The following is an 18,455-nucleotide window of genomic DNA, read 5'->3' as shown; positions in this document are numbered from 1 at the left end:
CCCAGCACAATATTAGTACGTGCGCGCGCTGTCTCTGTTCTGTGAGGTGGTACTAAAAGGTACTAACTACTGAAGATAGAGAGGCAGTAATCGATCTCAAAACTAGATTATTTTATTCTATTTAACCTGAAGACCGCAGAAAAAGTCTGATTTTATAGCAGTACAAGTTTTGGTTCTTTTTTTTAATTTTAATTTCAATAATAATAATAATTATTGTAGTGCGCAGTTTTTATTCTTATAATTATGTTTTTTAAAAAAAGTTAATATTTTTTTTTATTGTACCGTTTGAGTTTTACTATTGAGAATTTTTTACTTTCTAGTTTTTTTAGCAAAATGTGTGTAACACCAAAGGTTCAACCCTCAACTGTAATAGTTTTTTTACTAAAATAAAATCCTTTAATTTCCAGCTTTCGATTGACCATTTGATAGCCCCAAAATAATTCTTTATTTAGGCTAACAATAAAATACATACCAAAATTTGTTGTCGAATTTTGGCTCCCCCCTCCACAGAAACATTGAATTATGAGCCGCTGCTGACTTCCCCACTAATGCCCCCCCATTTTGGTCTTTTGTGCCCCCCGAGAAATAATTCGGATAACTTAAATTAGTTTACAATAATTTCCGGAGATTTTGGACCGTTTGGGTTCGCTATTTTCAGTCGGGAATGTTTGGTAATATTATACAGGATAAATCTTAAATAAGCGAAAATATTTGCTAAACATTTTTTATTAAAAGTATTTGCTATTAGTTTTTTTCTCACAAAAAGGTGTCGAAAATCGACAACTATGAAACTATGAACCCTTCCCGGACACAAACGGTACATTGTGAGACAGGAAATTCTAGAGAGGAACAAGCCCTATAACATAGAATACAACATTTTAATGAACAGTGCTTTCCATAAAATCAATAAAATGAAAAATATACGAAATAATATACATGTATTGATTTCTTTCGAAAATAGACAACTATGAAACTATGAACCCTTCCCGGACACAAACGGTACATTGTGAGAGGAAATTCTAGAGAGGAACAAGCCCTATAATATAGAATACAACATTTTAATGAACAGTGCTTTCCATAAAATCAATAAAATGAAAAATATACGAAATAATATACATGTATTGATTTCTTTCGAAAATCGACAACTATGAAACTATGAACCCTTCCCGGACACAAACAGTACATTGTAAGACAGGAAATTCTAGAGAGGAACAAGCCCTATAACATAGAATACAACATTTTAATGAACAGTGCTTTCCATAAAATCAATAAAATGAAAAATATACGAAATAATATACATGTACTGATTTCTTTCGAAAATAGACAACTATGAAACTATGAACCCTTCCCGGACACAAACGGTACATTGTGAGACAGGAAATTCTAGAGAGGAACAAGCCCTATAACATAGAATACAACATTTTAATGAACAGTGCTTTTCATAAAAACAATAAAATGAAAAATATACGAAATAATATACATGTACTGATTTCTTTCGAAAATCGACAACTATGAAACTATGAACCCTTCCCGGACACAAACGGTACATTGTGAGACAGGAAATTCTAGAGAGGAACAAGCCCTATAACATAGAATTCAACATTTTAATGAACAGTGCTTTTCATAAAAATAATAAAATGAAAAATATACGAAATAATATACATGTACTGATTTCTTTCGAAAATCGACAACTATGAAACTATGAACCCTTCCCGGACACAAACGGTACATTGTGAGACAGGAAATTCTAGAGAGGAACAAGCCCTATAACATAGGATACAACATTTTAATGAACAGTGCTTTCCATAAAATCAATAAAATGAAAAATATACGAAATAATATACATGTACTGATTTCTTTCGAAAATCGACAACTATGAAACTATGAACCCTTCCCCTGGAAAAAATCGAAATGAAAATCGAACTTCTACACCCTGTATCTCCGAAACTAAGCATTTTAGGACATACATTTATACGAACTTTTTTACTTATTTTTATGAGCAGAATATGCAGCCGAAGTTTCCGGAATACAGTTCGGACCACCCTGTACATATACTTATTAGATTAGATATTAGACATCAAAAGAAATAGACCGGATGGCCTATAAATTCAGGCACTATAAACCTGATGAGATCACAGTGAAGCCCATCAACGACAGCGCTGTGTCTATTCCAGGCGAGCACAGTAAAAAAACTCTTGGTCAAGAATATATACATGATTACTGCTGATTGTGACGCTTAGGAAACGCAAAGCAAGCCCTATTCTCTGATGGTGTCATATATACGCATATAAAATGAAAGACACTTTGAACGATACGGAACGAAACGACACTTCTTTTACGAATTTCTTTTGAGTGTCGTATAAACGAGATCAGGACGACGCGACGCGACGTTTCAAATGAGCGCCTGCGCGATCAGCAGCGTCGTGACGTCTTGCGACGCTCGGTGGTTTAGTATCAACGTTGCCGACGCGCCGTACACTTGGTGAATCACCGAAAGCGTGACGTTGGAGAGTCAAAAAGATCGCTACTAGGGACCGCGAGATTCAAAACTTTAAAAAATAAATTCAGAAAATATTGTTTTAATTGTGAGTTAAGGATAATTAAAAGAAAAAAATATACTGTGTGACATTATATTAATAAATCACATTCGATATTATGAAAATTAAAAATAAGTTTAAAAAATAAACTTTGTAAAGTGATTTAAAGAATGTTGTGGACTGTTTGAAATAAGTATTGTGCTTAAAGGAATATATTCATTTGACAGGTTTGTTTAAAGTTTAACACATATTTTGTTATAAACATATATATATATATAAGCATTTTATATCAAAGAAATTAATATTTTCCTCTTAGAAGCTTAAATTAAGATTTTTTTTTATTCTTAACCCTCTGAAAGAATTCAGTCTATACTTGCCGTATTTAGACTTCTATATTCTATTAGTTAGTAGTTTTGAGAGCCTAGGAGATCTATATCTAGTCCCGGAGATCTTGTCTCACAGGTAAAAAATAGAACGGGGTTTTCTACCTTTAAAACATATTTTAGTCTCTACAAGACCCAAAACAACTGAAATTTACACGAATTGTATACAGGGTGGGTCTTAAATAAGTGCAAATATTTTTAGGATTTGTATATTTGGACAAAACTGTGCTTTTTTTCGCGAAAAAAAGAAAATTTTTCAATTTTTTTTAGTTTTTAGTTAAAAAACATAATATCAACATAATATGGTAACATGGATAGTAGATTAAATTTACAAGAAAGAAAACCCAAAAAAGATCCAGTGGTTTTCAAAATTTAAGTAAAAAATATTTTTTTGGGGAAATTTTCAAAGTAAAATAACTTGGTTATTTTGGACTTATTTGAAAAACGGTAAAGAAAAAATACGTTTCTTTTATAGAGATCTACCAGCCCTGAAAATATTTGCACGTATTCAAGACTCACCCTGTATAATTTAATGTACTTTTAGGATATGCATATAATTCTTATTAAAAATACGAAGAAATTAGAATAACTTTTAGTACAGTCCGTAGTCTGTATTTCTTAAGATCATGTCACAAATATAGTCATATGGTTCTAGTTTCTGTATTTACCGTTTAAAAAATTACTAAAAATCGCCAGAAAGAACTCAAACTAAACTTGTCGTATGTAGAATCTTATATTCTATTAGAATTTGTTCCATTTTGAGCTAAAATACTACTAGTTTTGAGGAAGAGCCCAGTAGTGACATGGTAGTTCCGTATATTTTTTCTTAAAGCTAAAAAACCTCAGTAGTTAAACTCACAGTAGGTATTAACATTTATAAATAAAATAACAGTTCCTGTATAACATTTTCAGCTCTTTCTAAGACTTTTTAATAAGAAAAAGTTACCGAGGTTCAGTTGTAACTATTACAGACTTAAAACTTTCTTATTAAAAAACTTATTACAGCATTCTTTTATCTTCCAACATTTTTTAATATAAAATACAAGACATTTAAGTTACTTTTTTAAATAAAAATGAAATAAAAAAAGGATTTTAAGGTACAGTATTTTGTAATATTCCGCAAGAGAAAAATGCAATTAATTAGACTTTAAAATGGGTATTTAACTATTAGAGAAAAGTAACTAAATATGGAAAACCATTTAGTTTTTGTGTTATATAAAAAAAGGTATTGTAAATAAAAAAAAAATTATTCTTAGTTATTATCAGTTATACAGTTGTTTGTAACTTAACTACTGTTTTCTGCTACATACCGGGTGTTGCATCGTCGAGAGGGACATAGTAAATCCCATGTAAATTTTAATGGGGTCAATTATTGGCTTCCCTAATTATTTTAGAGAATAATTCTATTTAAGTTTATTGAAGAGCACTAAAACCCACATTCAAAAGAATAACTTTAGATGTTTTTGATTAGCCCGTTTACGAGTTATCGCCGATTTCTTTTTAAGTATTTCTCCTTTCTTATGGCCCTGTATTTACTTATGAGCACCAGTCAAGGTAAAAGATAACTGTCAAATGAAGTTGTCATTTCAGAAATTTATCTATTTAGTGCTTTATTATTATTATTAAAAACTCATAACTACATCGAAAATATTAGCCAAGAATTACACTACCGAAGAAAAAGTATTGATGATTAAATGCTATTATCAAGGAAATAGTTATCCAAAGGTGTCGGACATGTTTGCTGCTCTGTATCCGAATAGACCGATACCTGGAAAATCTACAATCGCAAGGAATATTCAGGGGTTTGAGACCAAAAGTACCCTAATAAATAACTGCAGATATGAAGCAAGGCAGGAACAAAGAGAAGATGCAAGAAATGATACCGACTTGGAAGTTTTATTGTGCGTGGAAGAGAGCGATGGAAAGATCAGCACAAGGAAACTTCAAGATAAAATAGGAACAGATCACACTACAGCGTTTCGAATTTTAAAACGACATAAATACTATTCCTTCAAATATGAAAAGCACCAAGAGCTACGAGATGGGAACGAAATACGGCAGCAGGCGTTTTGTTTTGATATGATGGAAAGAGCAAACACGGATAGGGAATTTTTAAAAAAACATATGTTTCACTGACGAATGCATATTTACCTTAAATAATGAACCTAATGTTCAAAATTATCGATATTGGAACAAAGAAAACCAATACAGGGTTGTCGAAACAAGAACGCAATATCCACAGAAAGTAAATGTTTGGGCAGGGATATACGGACACAATAGTATCGGGCAATTATTTCTTACTCGAAATTTAAATGCAGAATATTATTTAGAACTACTCGAAAATCATATTTTACCTGCTTTACATGATGCCGCTAGGGAAAATCAGGAAGTTTGGTACCAAATGGATGGCTGCCCGGCACATAGTACCCTGGTTGTTCGGGAATATTTAGACAATAGTTTTAACGGAAACGTTATTGGCCTAAATCATACAGTAAATTGGCCAGCAAGGTGTCCTGATATTTCGCCAAATGATTTCTTTCTCTGGGGCTATTTAAAAAACAGGATTTACAAGGATAAAAAATACGCACATCTAGACGAGTTAAAAAATGCTATTTCTGCCGAATGCAATAGAATTTCAGTTTACCAACTAGGAATATTTGAACATCTTAAATCCTAAAGTTCTAAGAATTTAATAGTACCTAAATTACTAAGTTATTGAATATTGTAATAATACTATAATTAACCTTGTAATTCATTAATTTATTTTATTTCAATTCATATTAATTTGTATTTATAAATACATCTTTACGATTTCCGATGTAGGAATGAGTTTTCAATAATAATAAAGCACTAAAAAGCTAACTTCATTTGACAGTTATCTTTTACCTTGACTGGTGCTCATAAGTAAATACAGGGCCATAAGAAAGGAGAAATATTTAAAAAGAAATCGGCGATAACTCGTAAACGAGCTAATCAAAAATATCTAAAGTTATTCTTTTGAATGTGGGTTTTAGTGCTCTTCAATATACCTAAATAGAATTATTCTCAAAAATAATTAGGAAAGCCAATAATTGACCCCATTAAAATTTACATGGGATTTCCTATGTCCCGTTCGACGATGCAACACCCGGTATAATTTATATGGTTTTGTAACAAATTGTTCGCTATTTTATGGCAAATGCTGAAGCTCTGCAAAACTTAATCAAGCCTTAATAAAAACTCGTTTGTTTGGAATTTTGAGTATGGCTTAACACAGTATAGATAGATAGATATAGATAGATATGAACAATACAGTGTAATAGACCCTTAAGTTCAAAAACTGGTTAGTACCTCAGTTCTTTGGACGGTCATCCTCTTTAACTGACCGACAAAACGTAAAGTAAAACCGTATGTGTAGACTAGACTTCAGGATTTATTTTTTTTTTCGATACTATATAAAAAATAAAATGCGACCACTACAATAAAAGTTATGTTTTATAAAAGAGAGAACAACACTAACACAACCACATATTTAACACGAATATAAACCTCTCCAAAAATAAAATAAAAAATATGAAATTGTAAAATATAAAATACATTTTTTTCGAGTTGTGTTCGGTTTGACTATAAATTTTATACGAACAATACAGTTGGGTGGTTGATTAAAATCTAAAATTTCCATTATTTTGTACTAAATCCCTCAATAATATTTTTACTATTGTCTAAAATTTAAAAGTATACAGTGTTTAAAATTTGAAAACTGTATTGTTGCGTGTATCTATGATAAAATTATTTGAATTTTATTTTTTGTATTTATATCAAGAGCATAATAAAAAAATATGAATTTGTAGATAATCATTATGGTTAAAGATTTTTTCGAATTTTCACTTATAATATCACAAGAGCTTAAATTATTTTCGGAAATTTTTTTGAGGGCACGAATATTTTGAAAATTATCCCGAGTCGAAGACGAGGGATAATTTTCCTAAAATATTCGTGCCCGAAAGAAAATTTCCATGAATAATTTAAGCTTGCGTGGTATTCGGTAAGAAAATTTCACACCTAAATTTGAAAAAAATATTAATCCAACATGACATTTTAAAATAATTTCAATTTGTTAAGTTGGCCAAGGTATTGCTAAAACTCAAATGGGTAATATTTCAATATATAGACATTGTAGTTCATTCACATTATGATTGTAGATCTTATGTTTACCTTTTCAACTGTCAAAAAATTTCCACTAAAGTTTCGTGGCGCCTCGAAAAAATTTCCGGAAATTTTTTCAGTTGCCATGGTAACTAGTCAACATTAAAGCATGTTATTGGTTGAAAAGTAGAGGTGTGAAATTTTCATGAAAATACTTCTGGGTTTTTCAACACTAGAGAAAAATCTACAAAATAAAATAGTATGCCGGGTGCGTCTCAAAAGTGGCTCACCCCCTATAACTTTTTTATTTTTTCAAATTAAAAAAAAAACGAGATTTGGTATTTTGATATATTATGACATAAATTAGAATTGATTGACGTATTCAATTGTTTTTGGTCACTTCCTGTTTCACGGAAAATGACTACGACTTTTGATTTTTAAATGACACCCCCGGTATTTTTTTACTTTATTTAATAGAAAATTAAGTGAATAAAATTGATATAGAAAAATGGCGAAGAAAGAAAAAATACTAACAGAAAACCGACCAGAATTCCAATCTGCAGAAGAGGAAGACAACCTTGCGGGCACTTTAACGATCAGCGAAAGAGAAGTATATCTAAGTCTCAAAAAAATAAAAAATGGACGGTCACCAGGTCCTGGTAACATTGCAGTAGAATTGTTAAAGTATGGGACCGAGAAATTGCGCAGAGCTGTTCAACCAGTGCTGTCTGCAAAATAAACTACCCCAAGAATGGAGAGTGGCTCATATAGTGTCTATCTTTAAAAAGGGAAATCGCAACGACCCCGATTGTTATAGAGGCCTGAGCATTAACAGTTCAGTGAGCAGGCTTTTTGGAAAAGTTCTGCAGGGTAAGCTCAGGGATAATATTGGTGACAAAATCTCGGAAGATCAAAACGGATTCACACCGGGGAAATCTTGCACAGATAACCTCTTTGTCCTACAGCAGGTGATGGGAAAAAAGATAGCAGTAGATCAAGAAGTCCATCTAGCGTTTATTGATTTGGAGAAAGCGTACGACTCTATTCCTCGCAACAAGATATGGGAAGCCTTGAATATTTTAGAAGTAGATAGATCCCTACTTAAGATAATAAAAGAGCTCTATAAAGAAAATAAAGCGTACGTTAAGATAGGACACAGGCTATCCAATCCAATAAATACCACAAAAGGGTTGCGACAAGGATGCAGTTTATCACCTCTAATCTTCAATGCTTAAGTTGAAGTAGCCCTTAGGCAATGGAAGAGGAGATGCCAAGGCATGGGAATACCCATTGGGGAAGATATACTGTTTACTCTGAGCTTTGCAGACGATCAGGTCGTGATTGCGCAGGACTCTTTCGATCTGGAGTTCATGACTAAGAGGCTTTACCAAGAATATAACAAATGGGGACTTCAGGTTAGTCTAAGAAAGACAGAATACTTAGCTGTCAATTCCAACGCTTGTTTTGAAGTCTTCATAGGTGATAACGTCCAGATTCAATAAGTAGACAAATTTAAATACCTGGGTGCTACTATCAACAACGAGGGTTTGGGCAAAGAAGAAATACAAACCCGAATTCAGAAGAGCAAACAAGTTATTGGTTGTCTTAATAGCCTCTGGTGGGACCGAAACTTGTCTGCAACAACCAAAAAGAGACTTGGACGAACATTGGTGGAGTCAGTTCTTTGCTATAGTTCAGAGCTATGGACTTTTAGTGCAGATACGAAGCGCAAAATCCAAGTTGTTGAAATGGACTATCTTAGAAGAAGCGCAGGTATATCTAGGATGGAAAAAAGACAAACATCGAGGTCAGGCGTATCATGAATGCATCGGAGGAGACAGTGCTAGATCGAATTGAAAAATCCAGCTTAAAGTGGTGTGGACATGTTCTACGTATGCCGGAGAACAGGTGGCCAAGAAAAGTTTTTCAATGGACTCCCCAGGGTAGAAAAAAGAGAGGCAGACCGAGAAAATCCTGGAACGGAACGGTTAAGGAAGCAATGGAAGCTCGTAACCTAGAAGCTGATGACGCACTAAATCGAGACGTGTTGCGTAGGGTAACGGGAAGGCAGCAATAGGCTGTAGTTGGAAAAAAGTATCAAATACTTATACCAAATCCCGTTTATATATCTGAATAGAATGACGTATTATATTTCAATTTTTGACATTTTGCATATGGTTTATTTGATTTTTGTAACATGCGGTTTATAATAATTTGACTCAAAATGGTAAGTGTACCAAATTATTCGTAAAAAAATACTTTTCCCAAATGTGCTACTGAGCTACCCTCGTTCCATTTGAAAAAATTGAGATATGATTAAAAATACGATTTGGGCATCTCTTAACCGGCCAGGACAAGACACTAAAAACATTAGACAATCAAATATGTTTTTCCAAGGTTCCTTGATTAAAAATTAGTGTTTTTAACGCAGCCATGGCTCTCTAGATTGAAATTTAAAAGACAATTTTGTTTTGAGCGAAAATGTTCGCTAACCAAATCTCGTTTTTTTATCTAAAAAAAAAGAAATAAAAAAGTTATAGGGGTGTCAATTCATATGAAGATTTTTCTTGAAATAGGTCCAAAAATATGGTAAATATTTAAAAATACGACTTTCTAACAAATATTACACATTTAACATGATTTTCCATTTAACTGGACATTCCATCATGGCTATATTTACTAACTTTCCATATATTATGTCCCAAATGAATTGGCCATCGCGAACTGAACATCTATTTGCCGTTGAAACGAACTTGCTCGGCGAAACAAAACGATGTATAAATAGTCGTATTTCTATTTCCGATCGCTATGTAACTCTATCCGCAAATTGTACTTTCTATTTATCCATTAACAGTTGGACGAACTAATGTGGCTTTGGAAAATCCCAATTGATCAAGTAAAACTCCAAAACTAATGTAGGTACAGCAGTGGGCAAAAATAGAGGGACAAAAATAACATTTAGACGATAAATACCCTGATAAAAATGTAGTTTTAAACATTTGGTAGTATTAATTCTACAACAATTTTGTATTCAAGCTATTATAATAATTTTAGTTCTATGTAATTTGTTTTTGTAAGAGGTATTTATCACCTGACTTTGTTTGTTTTGGCTGTCTTTGCAGTGTTTTATTTTTCTGACTGTATTTTTTATATTTCAGTTTGGGCCTGAGGATGGGATGTAATAATCCTGAAACATGTGGTGACTACATGTTATTTATTAAGAAAAAATATTAAATATATTTTTTCTTCATAGCAACTGTTAAAATTGCCTTATATCTATCAAAATTAGATAAAATAGTACTTAAACCACAAGGGTAGATAAATGATACTTTATCAGCGAGGATAGGTTAAAAACTTTATTTCTTTTCGGACGTTTTTTAATTGCTTCCATTTTTGAAAATTTTTGTATTATTTTTCATAAGTTATTCGGGATTTACATGGAAGTAGTTTGGATATGGCGTTTAAAATACCATTTTATCGTCTTGTATAAAAAATAACTATTAAAAGATTATGAGCTTTTTCTCTTCGTCCACCCATTAGAAGATAATTATTAATAATGTACTCACACTGGGTCAACAAAGAAACGTTTATTAAATGAACATGTATATGTTAAAATGTAACTATATCTATACTTATGTCCGCGTATTTTTGTTCACTACTATACTTTAACATTAATTTGCCATTGCGTTTTGTAATTACTTCATAATAACCGGTGGTTATAATACTATTCGGAAACTGTATGATTTAACTAAAACAACAAATTGTTTGATTATACAAGAGAGATTTCACAGAATTAAAATATTAAAACCGATTATGTTGACTGGCAAATAGGCGATAAATTTTATATGATTGCTTAATAATTTATAATCATTAGTTTGTAAAATTCGCTCAAACTTGATGTTCGGACATAAATTTAAAATGTTTTTGTTCAACAGAAACTGTTTTATCGTCATTTTTTCACAGGAAAATTTATGATTAATTTAAAAAATTAAAAATTTTTTATTTTACGTAAAAAGGCACGCAAATATATATTTTTTCACTCAGTAGTTTTATACAGGTACGGACAAAAAGTTATTACTCTTCAAAACGGTTAAAACACATGTAGGTGGCGCCCTCTACAAATAGAAGTCATATTAACATCAAAATCAAATTTCTCATTGCAAAAAACTTCCAAACACCAATTTTCATCGACATAATTGACGTTACTTCAGAAATTATTTGGAAAAATCAAAATACAAATGAAACTTCTACACCCTGTTTCTTCGAGACTAAACATTTTAGCACACACATTTATACGAACTTTTTTTACTTGTTTTTATCTGCAGAAGTTTCCGGAATACAGTTCGGACCTACCCTGTATATTAATAATTTAATTATAATATTTACAAGAAGAAAACGTATTATTTTATGTCAAATAAAATAAATCCCAGAATTTGAAATATAAAAAATACGTTTTTAAAGCTGTGAAAAGTAATATAAAATCCAACTCTAATACATATTCTGACACTGTTAAACAGCTATATCGATCCTGCGGAAAGTTGATTGATGAACAAAAACGAAGAAAAAAATTCGAGAAGAAATTGGAAAATAGGACGCTTCCATCTCGCACAAAATCACTTTGACAACTTGGATATTTTCTCTCGAATTAGATTTAAAAGAACCAATAAATCCGTTCGGGCAATTTTCTCAATTTTCTGTCCCAGGAAAAGTTGCAAACTCGATGATGAAATGAAAAAGTTTCGGCGGCGCCTATGGGGAAAATGGATGAAGAGAAAAACCATCCGGAATATTCACACTTTTCTCGATCGCTGTTAATTTATAACCGGCTATTTTTATTTTGCTGCCGCTGTTCTACAGCGACACATTTTTTTCATATTTTTTCTCCAAACTTTTTTTTACTTCAAGATTTATTTATAGATTTATACAGGGTGTCCCAGAAATAAGTGCAAGTATTTTAACTGGTAATACAGCTCAACCCGAGAAACACGCATACGAGTTTTTTTTCGCGAAAAAAAAATTTTAAAATTCGAAATTTTTTTGGAATTATTTTTAGTTTTTAGTTAAAAACATAATTTCTTTATAATATGGCAACATAGGTATTAGATTAAATTTACAAGAAAGAAAATACAGAAAAGATCCAGTGGTTCTCAAAATTTTAGCAAAAAATCATTTTTTTTGGAAATTTTCAAATAACTTAAACTTACTATAAAAAGTTTCTTTTATCGACCACCGCTTAAAATACTTGCACTTATTTCTGGGACACCCTGTATATCCCTTTATATACAGGGTGGTCCGAACTGTACTCCGGAAACTTCGGCCGCATATTCTCCAGATAAAAATAAGTAAAAAAGTTCGAATAAATGTATTTGTGCTAAAATGCTTAGCCGTGGCTAACGTCATATTCAAGGCCTGACTGGAAGGTTTTTACAGTTCTACCGAAGTGGTCGAGAATTAGTAGTCGTAAACAAACCAATTGTTTTCATTAGTTTCGCAACAAATCTGTGTTTTTTACGCGTTTCTATGCTAATAAAATTATACTAAATAATTTTGAGTGAATAGTGAACTATCTAGATCCGATTCATAACATCGTACCATACCAAAAAAACCATACTTTCGGTAAAAATTATAGTAACACCGGCGATGCCGGCTGTGTGTCCTGGCTAGGGAAAAGTTGGGTAATTTATATAAAAACCTAATTAATAGCGTTAGTGTTACTGTATAGTGTTAAACCAACGTAACTGACGTGTATTTTTAGGTAAAACAGTTGTCGTTTCTTTATTTTTACTTTATGAAATAAAAAATGCCGCGACATTGTTCTGCGTCTGTGCCTTGTAGCAGCAATTATAATAAGTACTCAGGATCTGTCTACATTATCTTTCCTAACAATATGAACTGTAACTAAGTCACGTCCAAAACCTACAGAAGATGCTGTGCCTACAATTTTTCCAAATCAACCCTCTTATATGACTGTGCATGTTCCCATAAAAGAGAAAACATCCCGATGAAAGAAAACAAGATTTGGAAATTGAGGATGAAATAAATATTGAAAATTATTATTATTATTATGAAATGGCAATATATTTTAAAGAAATTAAATGAATTGTACTTTATTTCAGTATTTTATATAAAAAAATGTTTATCTTTTTATTTACGATTTATGGAAATGGTGACTTGAATATCGAACCACAAATTACTTTATGGTAATAGTTAATTGTATTTGATATCGACATTTTTTAAATATGTTAGGCAAATTTTTACAATTATTTTTAATTAAACTTTAAAATGTATTCTGCCCTTATCATATACAATACATTTTCTTAACCTGTCGATAAAGTATAGTTTTCAAATTTTTTAATATTTGGAAACTTTATCATCAAGGTATATTATTACTAGCTGCTAAATACTCGCTAACGCAATTTTAGGACATGCTTTTTATTATCTGGATTTTATTCTGTTCATCTTATGCTGTTGTTTATTTCAATTACTTTAACGCGATAAAAAGTTAATGTTATTTTTTAATACCTTTGTGTATAATATTTTTCATATTTATATCTGGCAAAACTATCAATAAATACTATTATTTATGCAAAAACTATATGCAGTAACATATGGCACAATTCAAAAGCCCGACTATTGCGGTGACGTCACAAATCGATGTCTCCGGCCTGTATCTCATGTTGGTTATGGCTTAGCTTCGGAGATACAGGGTGTGGAAGTATATTTAGAATGGAAATAGTTAATACATGTCATTATTGACAAAAAATAAACATGTCGAGGAAATCTTTGAAAAAATGACGATAAAGCAGCTTCTGTTGAACTTTTGACTCAAAAACATTTCAAATTTATAATTTCAGTGTAATAACTATTTAGTCAACATGTTTAATTTATGTCAATGATGACAGGTATTGATAATTTTGGTTCCAAATAAATCGAGAACCATTACTCGTAGCAATTTTTACCAAGAGACCTTTTCAAACCAGTTAAAATATATGTAGGTGGCGCCCTCTACGAGTAGGAGAGTTGTATGTATTATTAGGTTATATTGACATCAAAATCAAATTTCCCATATCAAAAAACTCCCAGACACCAATTTTCATCCAAATATTGACGTTACTTCAGAAATTATTTGGAAAAAATCGAAATAAAAATGAAACTTCTACACCCTGTATCACCGAAACTAAGCATTTTAGGACATATATTTATAAGAATTTTATTTACATATTTTTATCTGCAGAATATGCTGCCGAAGTTTCCGGAATACAGTTCGGACCACCCTGTATAACATTTGGTAGACGTTATATTCCCAATTTACAGAAAACCTAACCTAAAATAGTTGGGAGAATATTTTAAGAATTTTAACAATCATTTTTGGCCTTTTTTTAACCGTTTTCAAGGCTTTTTAGAAAAACAGTAAACCTGGATATAAAATTTTGAAAATTTCACGGTTTTCACGGAAACATTGTCCGTTTTTGGTCTTTTTTAACTGATTTTAAGGTCTTAGGAAAATACAGAATCTGGTTATGAAATTTTGAAAATTTTAAGGTTTGTAGGAAATTTTATGTATCTATTTATGTAATTCCTGAATCCTTTTGGCGGTAAATAGATATATGTATTTATATTTCTTTTTTCTTTCTGTTTTTATAAGGATTCTGAAACTACACCAACAATGGCGTTGTCAAATTTTGAAAAAGGGTTATATCAAGTCTTTGTCCAAAGTCGAACAGTATTCAAAACATTTTTTTTTAAATTTTACTTGTATTTGTTGAGTAAAAACAAAACTTTGTCTGTGAAAAAACTTTTGATGCTTCACGAGGTATATTTCTTAAAAAAAATAAACAAGAAATATAAATATGGTGTCGCGTGTATGGAAATAATGCTGTGAAAATAATTCAGAATTAACTACCGCATTAATGACATCCAAGGAAACGTCTAGTTGCAAAAGCGTCCGAGAAGACATTAAGATGTTCCTGTTGCCCCATAAAATTTTCATTTTAATAAAAAATTATGTCCCTTTAGGGACACTCCAAGTTTCATAATTACAGAATCGTCTTACTGTTCTAATTTATCTCGAGAAAATCCGGCAAAAAATACGACGTCTCGTATTTCATCATCAGTATGACCTAATTTAGAGTGTCCCAAAAAAGCTTATCCAGAAAAAAAATGTGTAAACTTTTAAATTTTTTAAATTTATATTTTTCAGAATACAATTTGAAATTTATTGTCTTTATACGATTGAAAGATAGCGTAAATTCCTCCTATGCTATACAGGATGTTTCAAAATATCAAGAGATTCAATCCTATACATGTAAAAACCAACCCAAGATTCTATGTTGTATGCCGGCTGGGTATATTATATCTAACGTAAACTTATTGCGTATAACGCAATATTTTTTATTACTGTAGTAAATAAAAAGAATATATTATTTTATAACATCTATCAAATCAATTTTATATCGTTTTTAATAAATATTTTTATCGAACAAAATTTTTACATTCGTCCGTAACAATACCAATAAAAATTTCAAATTAAAATAATAAATAAACAAATGTGTAAAAAGTAACGGTCTGTGGATCATATTTCATATTTTTTATTATCCGCCAAAATGTAAGGTTTAAATTTTTTTTACAGTTATTCTGAGTTTTAAGTTTTAACTTGTGAAATAATATAGGTGAAATAGTGGAACATAAAATTCGTTATCGCGTATTTTATTGTCTGTGCTTTAATTAAATTTATTTTACTGTTTCCAGTTTATACGTATATACAGGGCGAATTTAGACTAGAGCTCTAGATTAAATTTAGGTTTTTGAGGCGGCCCGTTCCACGTTGTGTGTTAAGTTTTGCCCCCACCTTAAGAGTAAAGCTATTGTTAAAAAAAAAACAATATACATAAGCATAAATAACCATAAACAATTCTCTTTCTCTCAAATCCATCTTAAAAACAATCTCGAACTGTTTGAAATTAAGCTTTCTCCAACAAAATATAAGTCTGGCACAATTCAATCTCAAGAAAAACCGATTTAACTTTTAATGCAAAAGTCCTTACCTCCCCGAAACAATAAATCTTTTTTCGTACTTTTGGTTGGGGATGTTTTGCTTCGATACGTATGGAAACAAAATGGAAAACCAGAGAATATATAGATCTCCAGCTTCTTGTTTGGGCTGGGCTGATACTATATTTTCTGCATGCCTCCGATTTTTTAATATAAATTCAAATAAGTACTTTGGGCTTTTGAATCAATATTAAATTATTTATGTTTAATGACATCTTTTACTGTATACCGTTATCTCATGTACCTAAATTTAAAAAAACGATTTTTTTTACAAAAAAAAATGAATAATAATAGGTATTTAATTTTGTGAATTGTTTAGAGTTTAATAAATAAATTTTCTTTTGAAGCAGCGTATTTGATTTTTAAAGGTTCTATATATTCAATATTTAATTTTGAATATTTGAATAGCATTTTTCAATAATCTCTAGCAAATTTGAATCTCTAAATAAATAAAGCGGTTTTAATTCAATTAAATATTAACATTTGCACACTTGTTAAGTAATTAAATTATTAATTAAATTTGTGTAGGCGGTACGTGTGCAAGCAATATCGAAAATATAACTTTGTAACAATACGCTGAACTGCTGGACAATTTAAAATGTTATTTTGGATACAGATAATAATTGAATATTAGTTTATTGGTTGATAGAATTACAAACGACAGAGATACGAAATAAATTTTAACAAACAAAATATATATGTATTTTGCATATTTATTTCTTGTAACAATATTTAAAAAAATATATATAAATTCAACTGCATCGATAAAAACGACCAAATTTCGAGATTTTATAATTAGAACAAAAAAAATCTGTATGTCGAAAAAAGAACGGCGTCGAAGACGGCTGGGGAATGGCAATCGATAATTTTGATGAGGTCAATTTCTTGACGTAATTTATTAAAAATTAACACTAGTTATAGACAAATTAAAAAAAAGATAGAACATTTTCAGACACATTAATCTGTTTATCGAATATTTTTTCTCGAATTTTTTACTCATTATAAAAATAAACGACAACCTTCTTAAGGCTATTTGCCAGTAGTTGTCTAGGGCTTGACCTAACCAAAATTATCATCGATTGTCATTTCTCAGCCGTCTTTGACGCCGTTTTTTTTTCGATAGTGTGGTAGAATACTATTACACAGGTGATTAAAAGTTAATTTTGAACTGAAATTTAACATAGTAAAATACAAATAACAACAAAGTTAATAAATACATAATAGTAAGCGCTTACCCTTTGATTAAAACTCTAGTTGCTGCCCTTGCACACCTGCAAGAAGAACCGTGTTTTTCCTCTTGCTAGTGTCTGAACAACATTTTCTGAAACAAAAAAATGGTACGAATTCTTTATATGTTTACTAATGATTCAGTACCGAATAAATGAGTACCGGCAAACGGCGGCGGCAACATCTAAAAATCAAAATTCTTCTAATTTTATTCACTTTTGTCTTTTTTTCAGATAGAAAGCCTCCTAGACACAGAAATCATCGATCCACAGCACACCCCTTCCCAATCTGTCAGCAAAGAATGCGATAGCCGGAAAGCATCCCCATGTATTTCCCGGATTTTCCACGATATCGCACCCCGCGGAATGCGTGTCTAACAGGGTGGTTTTCCAACCGAATGTCTCGGAAAAACGACCTGTGAAAATGGGGAAAGACTGAGGGACAGAATGTTCGGAATTTTCGCGAGAATGGTAGGAAATTCGCGTCGGCATCACATCCTCGCGTACTTTGTGCTTCTGGTTTGTGTGGTTGATTTGGGACAAGGCTCATTTATTTCAGGTAAGGACAAGATTGTATTACTTAAGGTTGATTCCCACTATACCATCTACACACACCGGAAAAGTCTAGGGATATTACAATTTTATCCAGCAATCGTCAGTAATTTTATTATTTGCATTAAGGCAGCGAAGAATGGATTTTTGTCAACGTTTTCAAGAAGATAATTTTAATAATGTTTTTATTTCTGACGAAAGTTGTTTTCAGCTTGGTGGAAACCACCTAAAAATCATATCAAAAGAAAATGTTACCGTTCGAGTTTCAAAATTTCCCACTAAAATAATGGTTTGGGGAGCAATAAATAAATAAATAAATGCCTTTATTGTCAAAAAATTTTTCAATTTGTGGACAAAGGTAAACTAACAAACAAAGTAAAAAAAAAACAAGGTATACAAACAAACAAACAAAAGATAATACAAAACATTATACAAATAATATTGTCAGTATTATTGTTAAAATAAACATATATAAATGTTTACAATGTCAAAGAACAAAAAAAATTAAAATAATATTCAAAAATATTCAGCCAGTTTATAGCAAAATATCAATGACCTCTAAATAAATTAATTTCGATGTC

The 18,455-nt window shown here is 31.1% G+C and overlaps 1 protein-coding gene across 1 annotated transcript in view; it reads left to right on the top strand.

The window, feature by feature from the left end:
- Window positions 1-2,619: 2,619 nt before the first annotated feature.
- LOC115885373 (lachesin-like) overlaps window positions 2,620-18,455 on the top strand; it is a 99,261-nt gene continuing 83,425 nt past the window's right edge. Inside the window, exons 1-2 of the mRNA XM_030904268.1 lie at window positions 2,620-2,764; window positions 17,557-17,881. Coding sequence (XP_030760128.1) covers window positions 17,770-17,881 — 112 coding nt within the window. The 5' untranslated portion in view covers window positions 2,620-2,764; window positions 17,557-17,769. The remainder of the gene's footprint in view (window positions 2,765-17,556; window positions 17,882-18,455) is intronic.

The sequence above is a fragment of the Sitophilus oryzae genome, unplaced genomic scaffold, assembly GCF_002938485.1.
Source record: "Sitophilus oryzae breed Bouriz unplaced genomic scaffold, Soryzae_2.0 scaffold_381_pilon_pilon, whole genome shotgun sequence".
Lineage (NCBI taxonomy): Eukaryota > Metazoa > Arthropoda > Insecta > Coleoptera > Curculionidae > Sitophilus > Sitophilus oryzae.
This window is presented reverse-complemented; position numbering and strand designations above follow the sequence as displayed.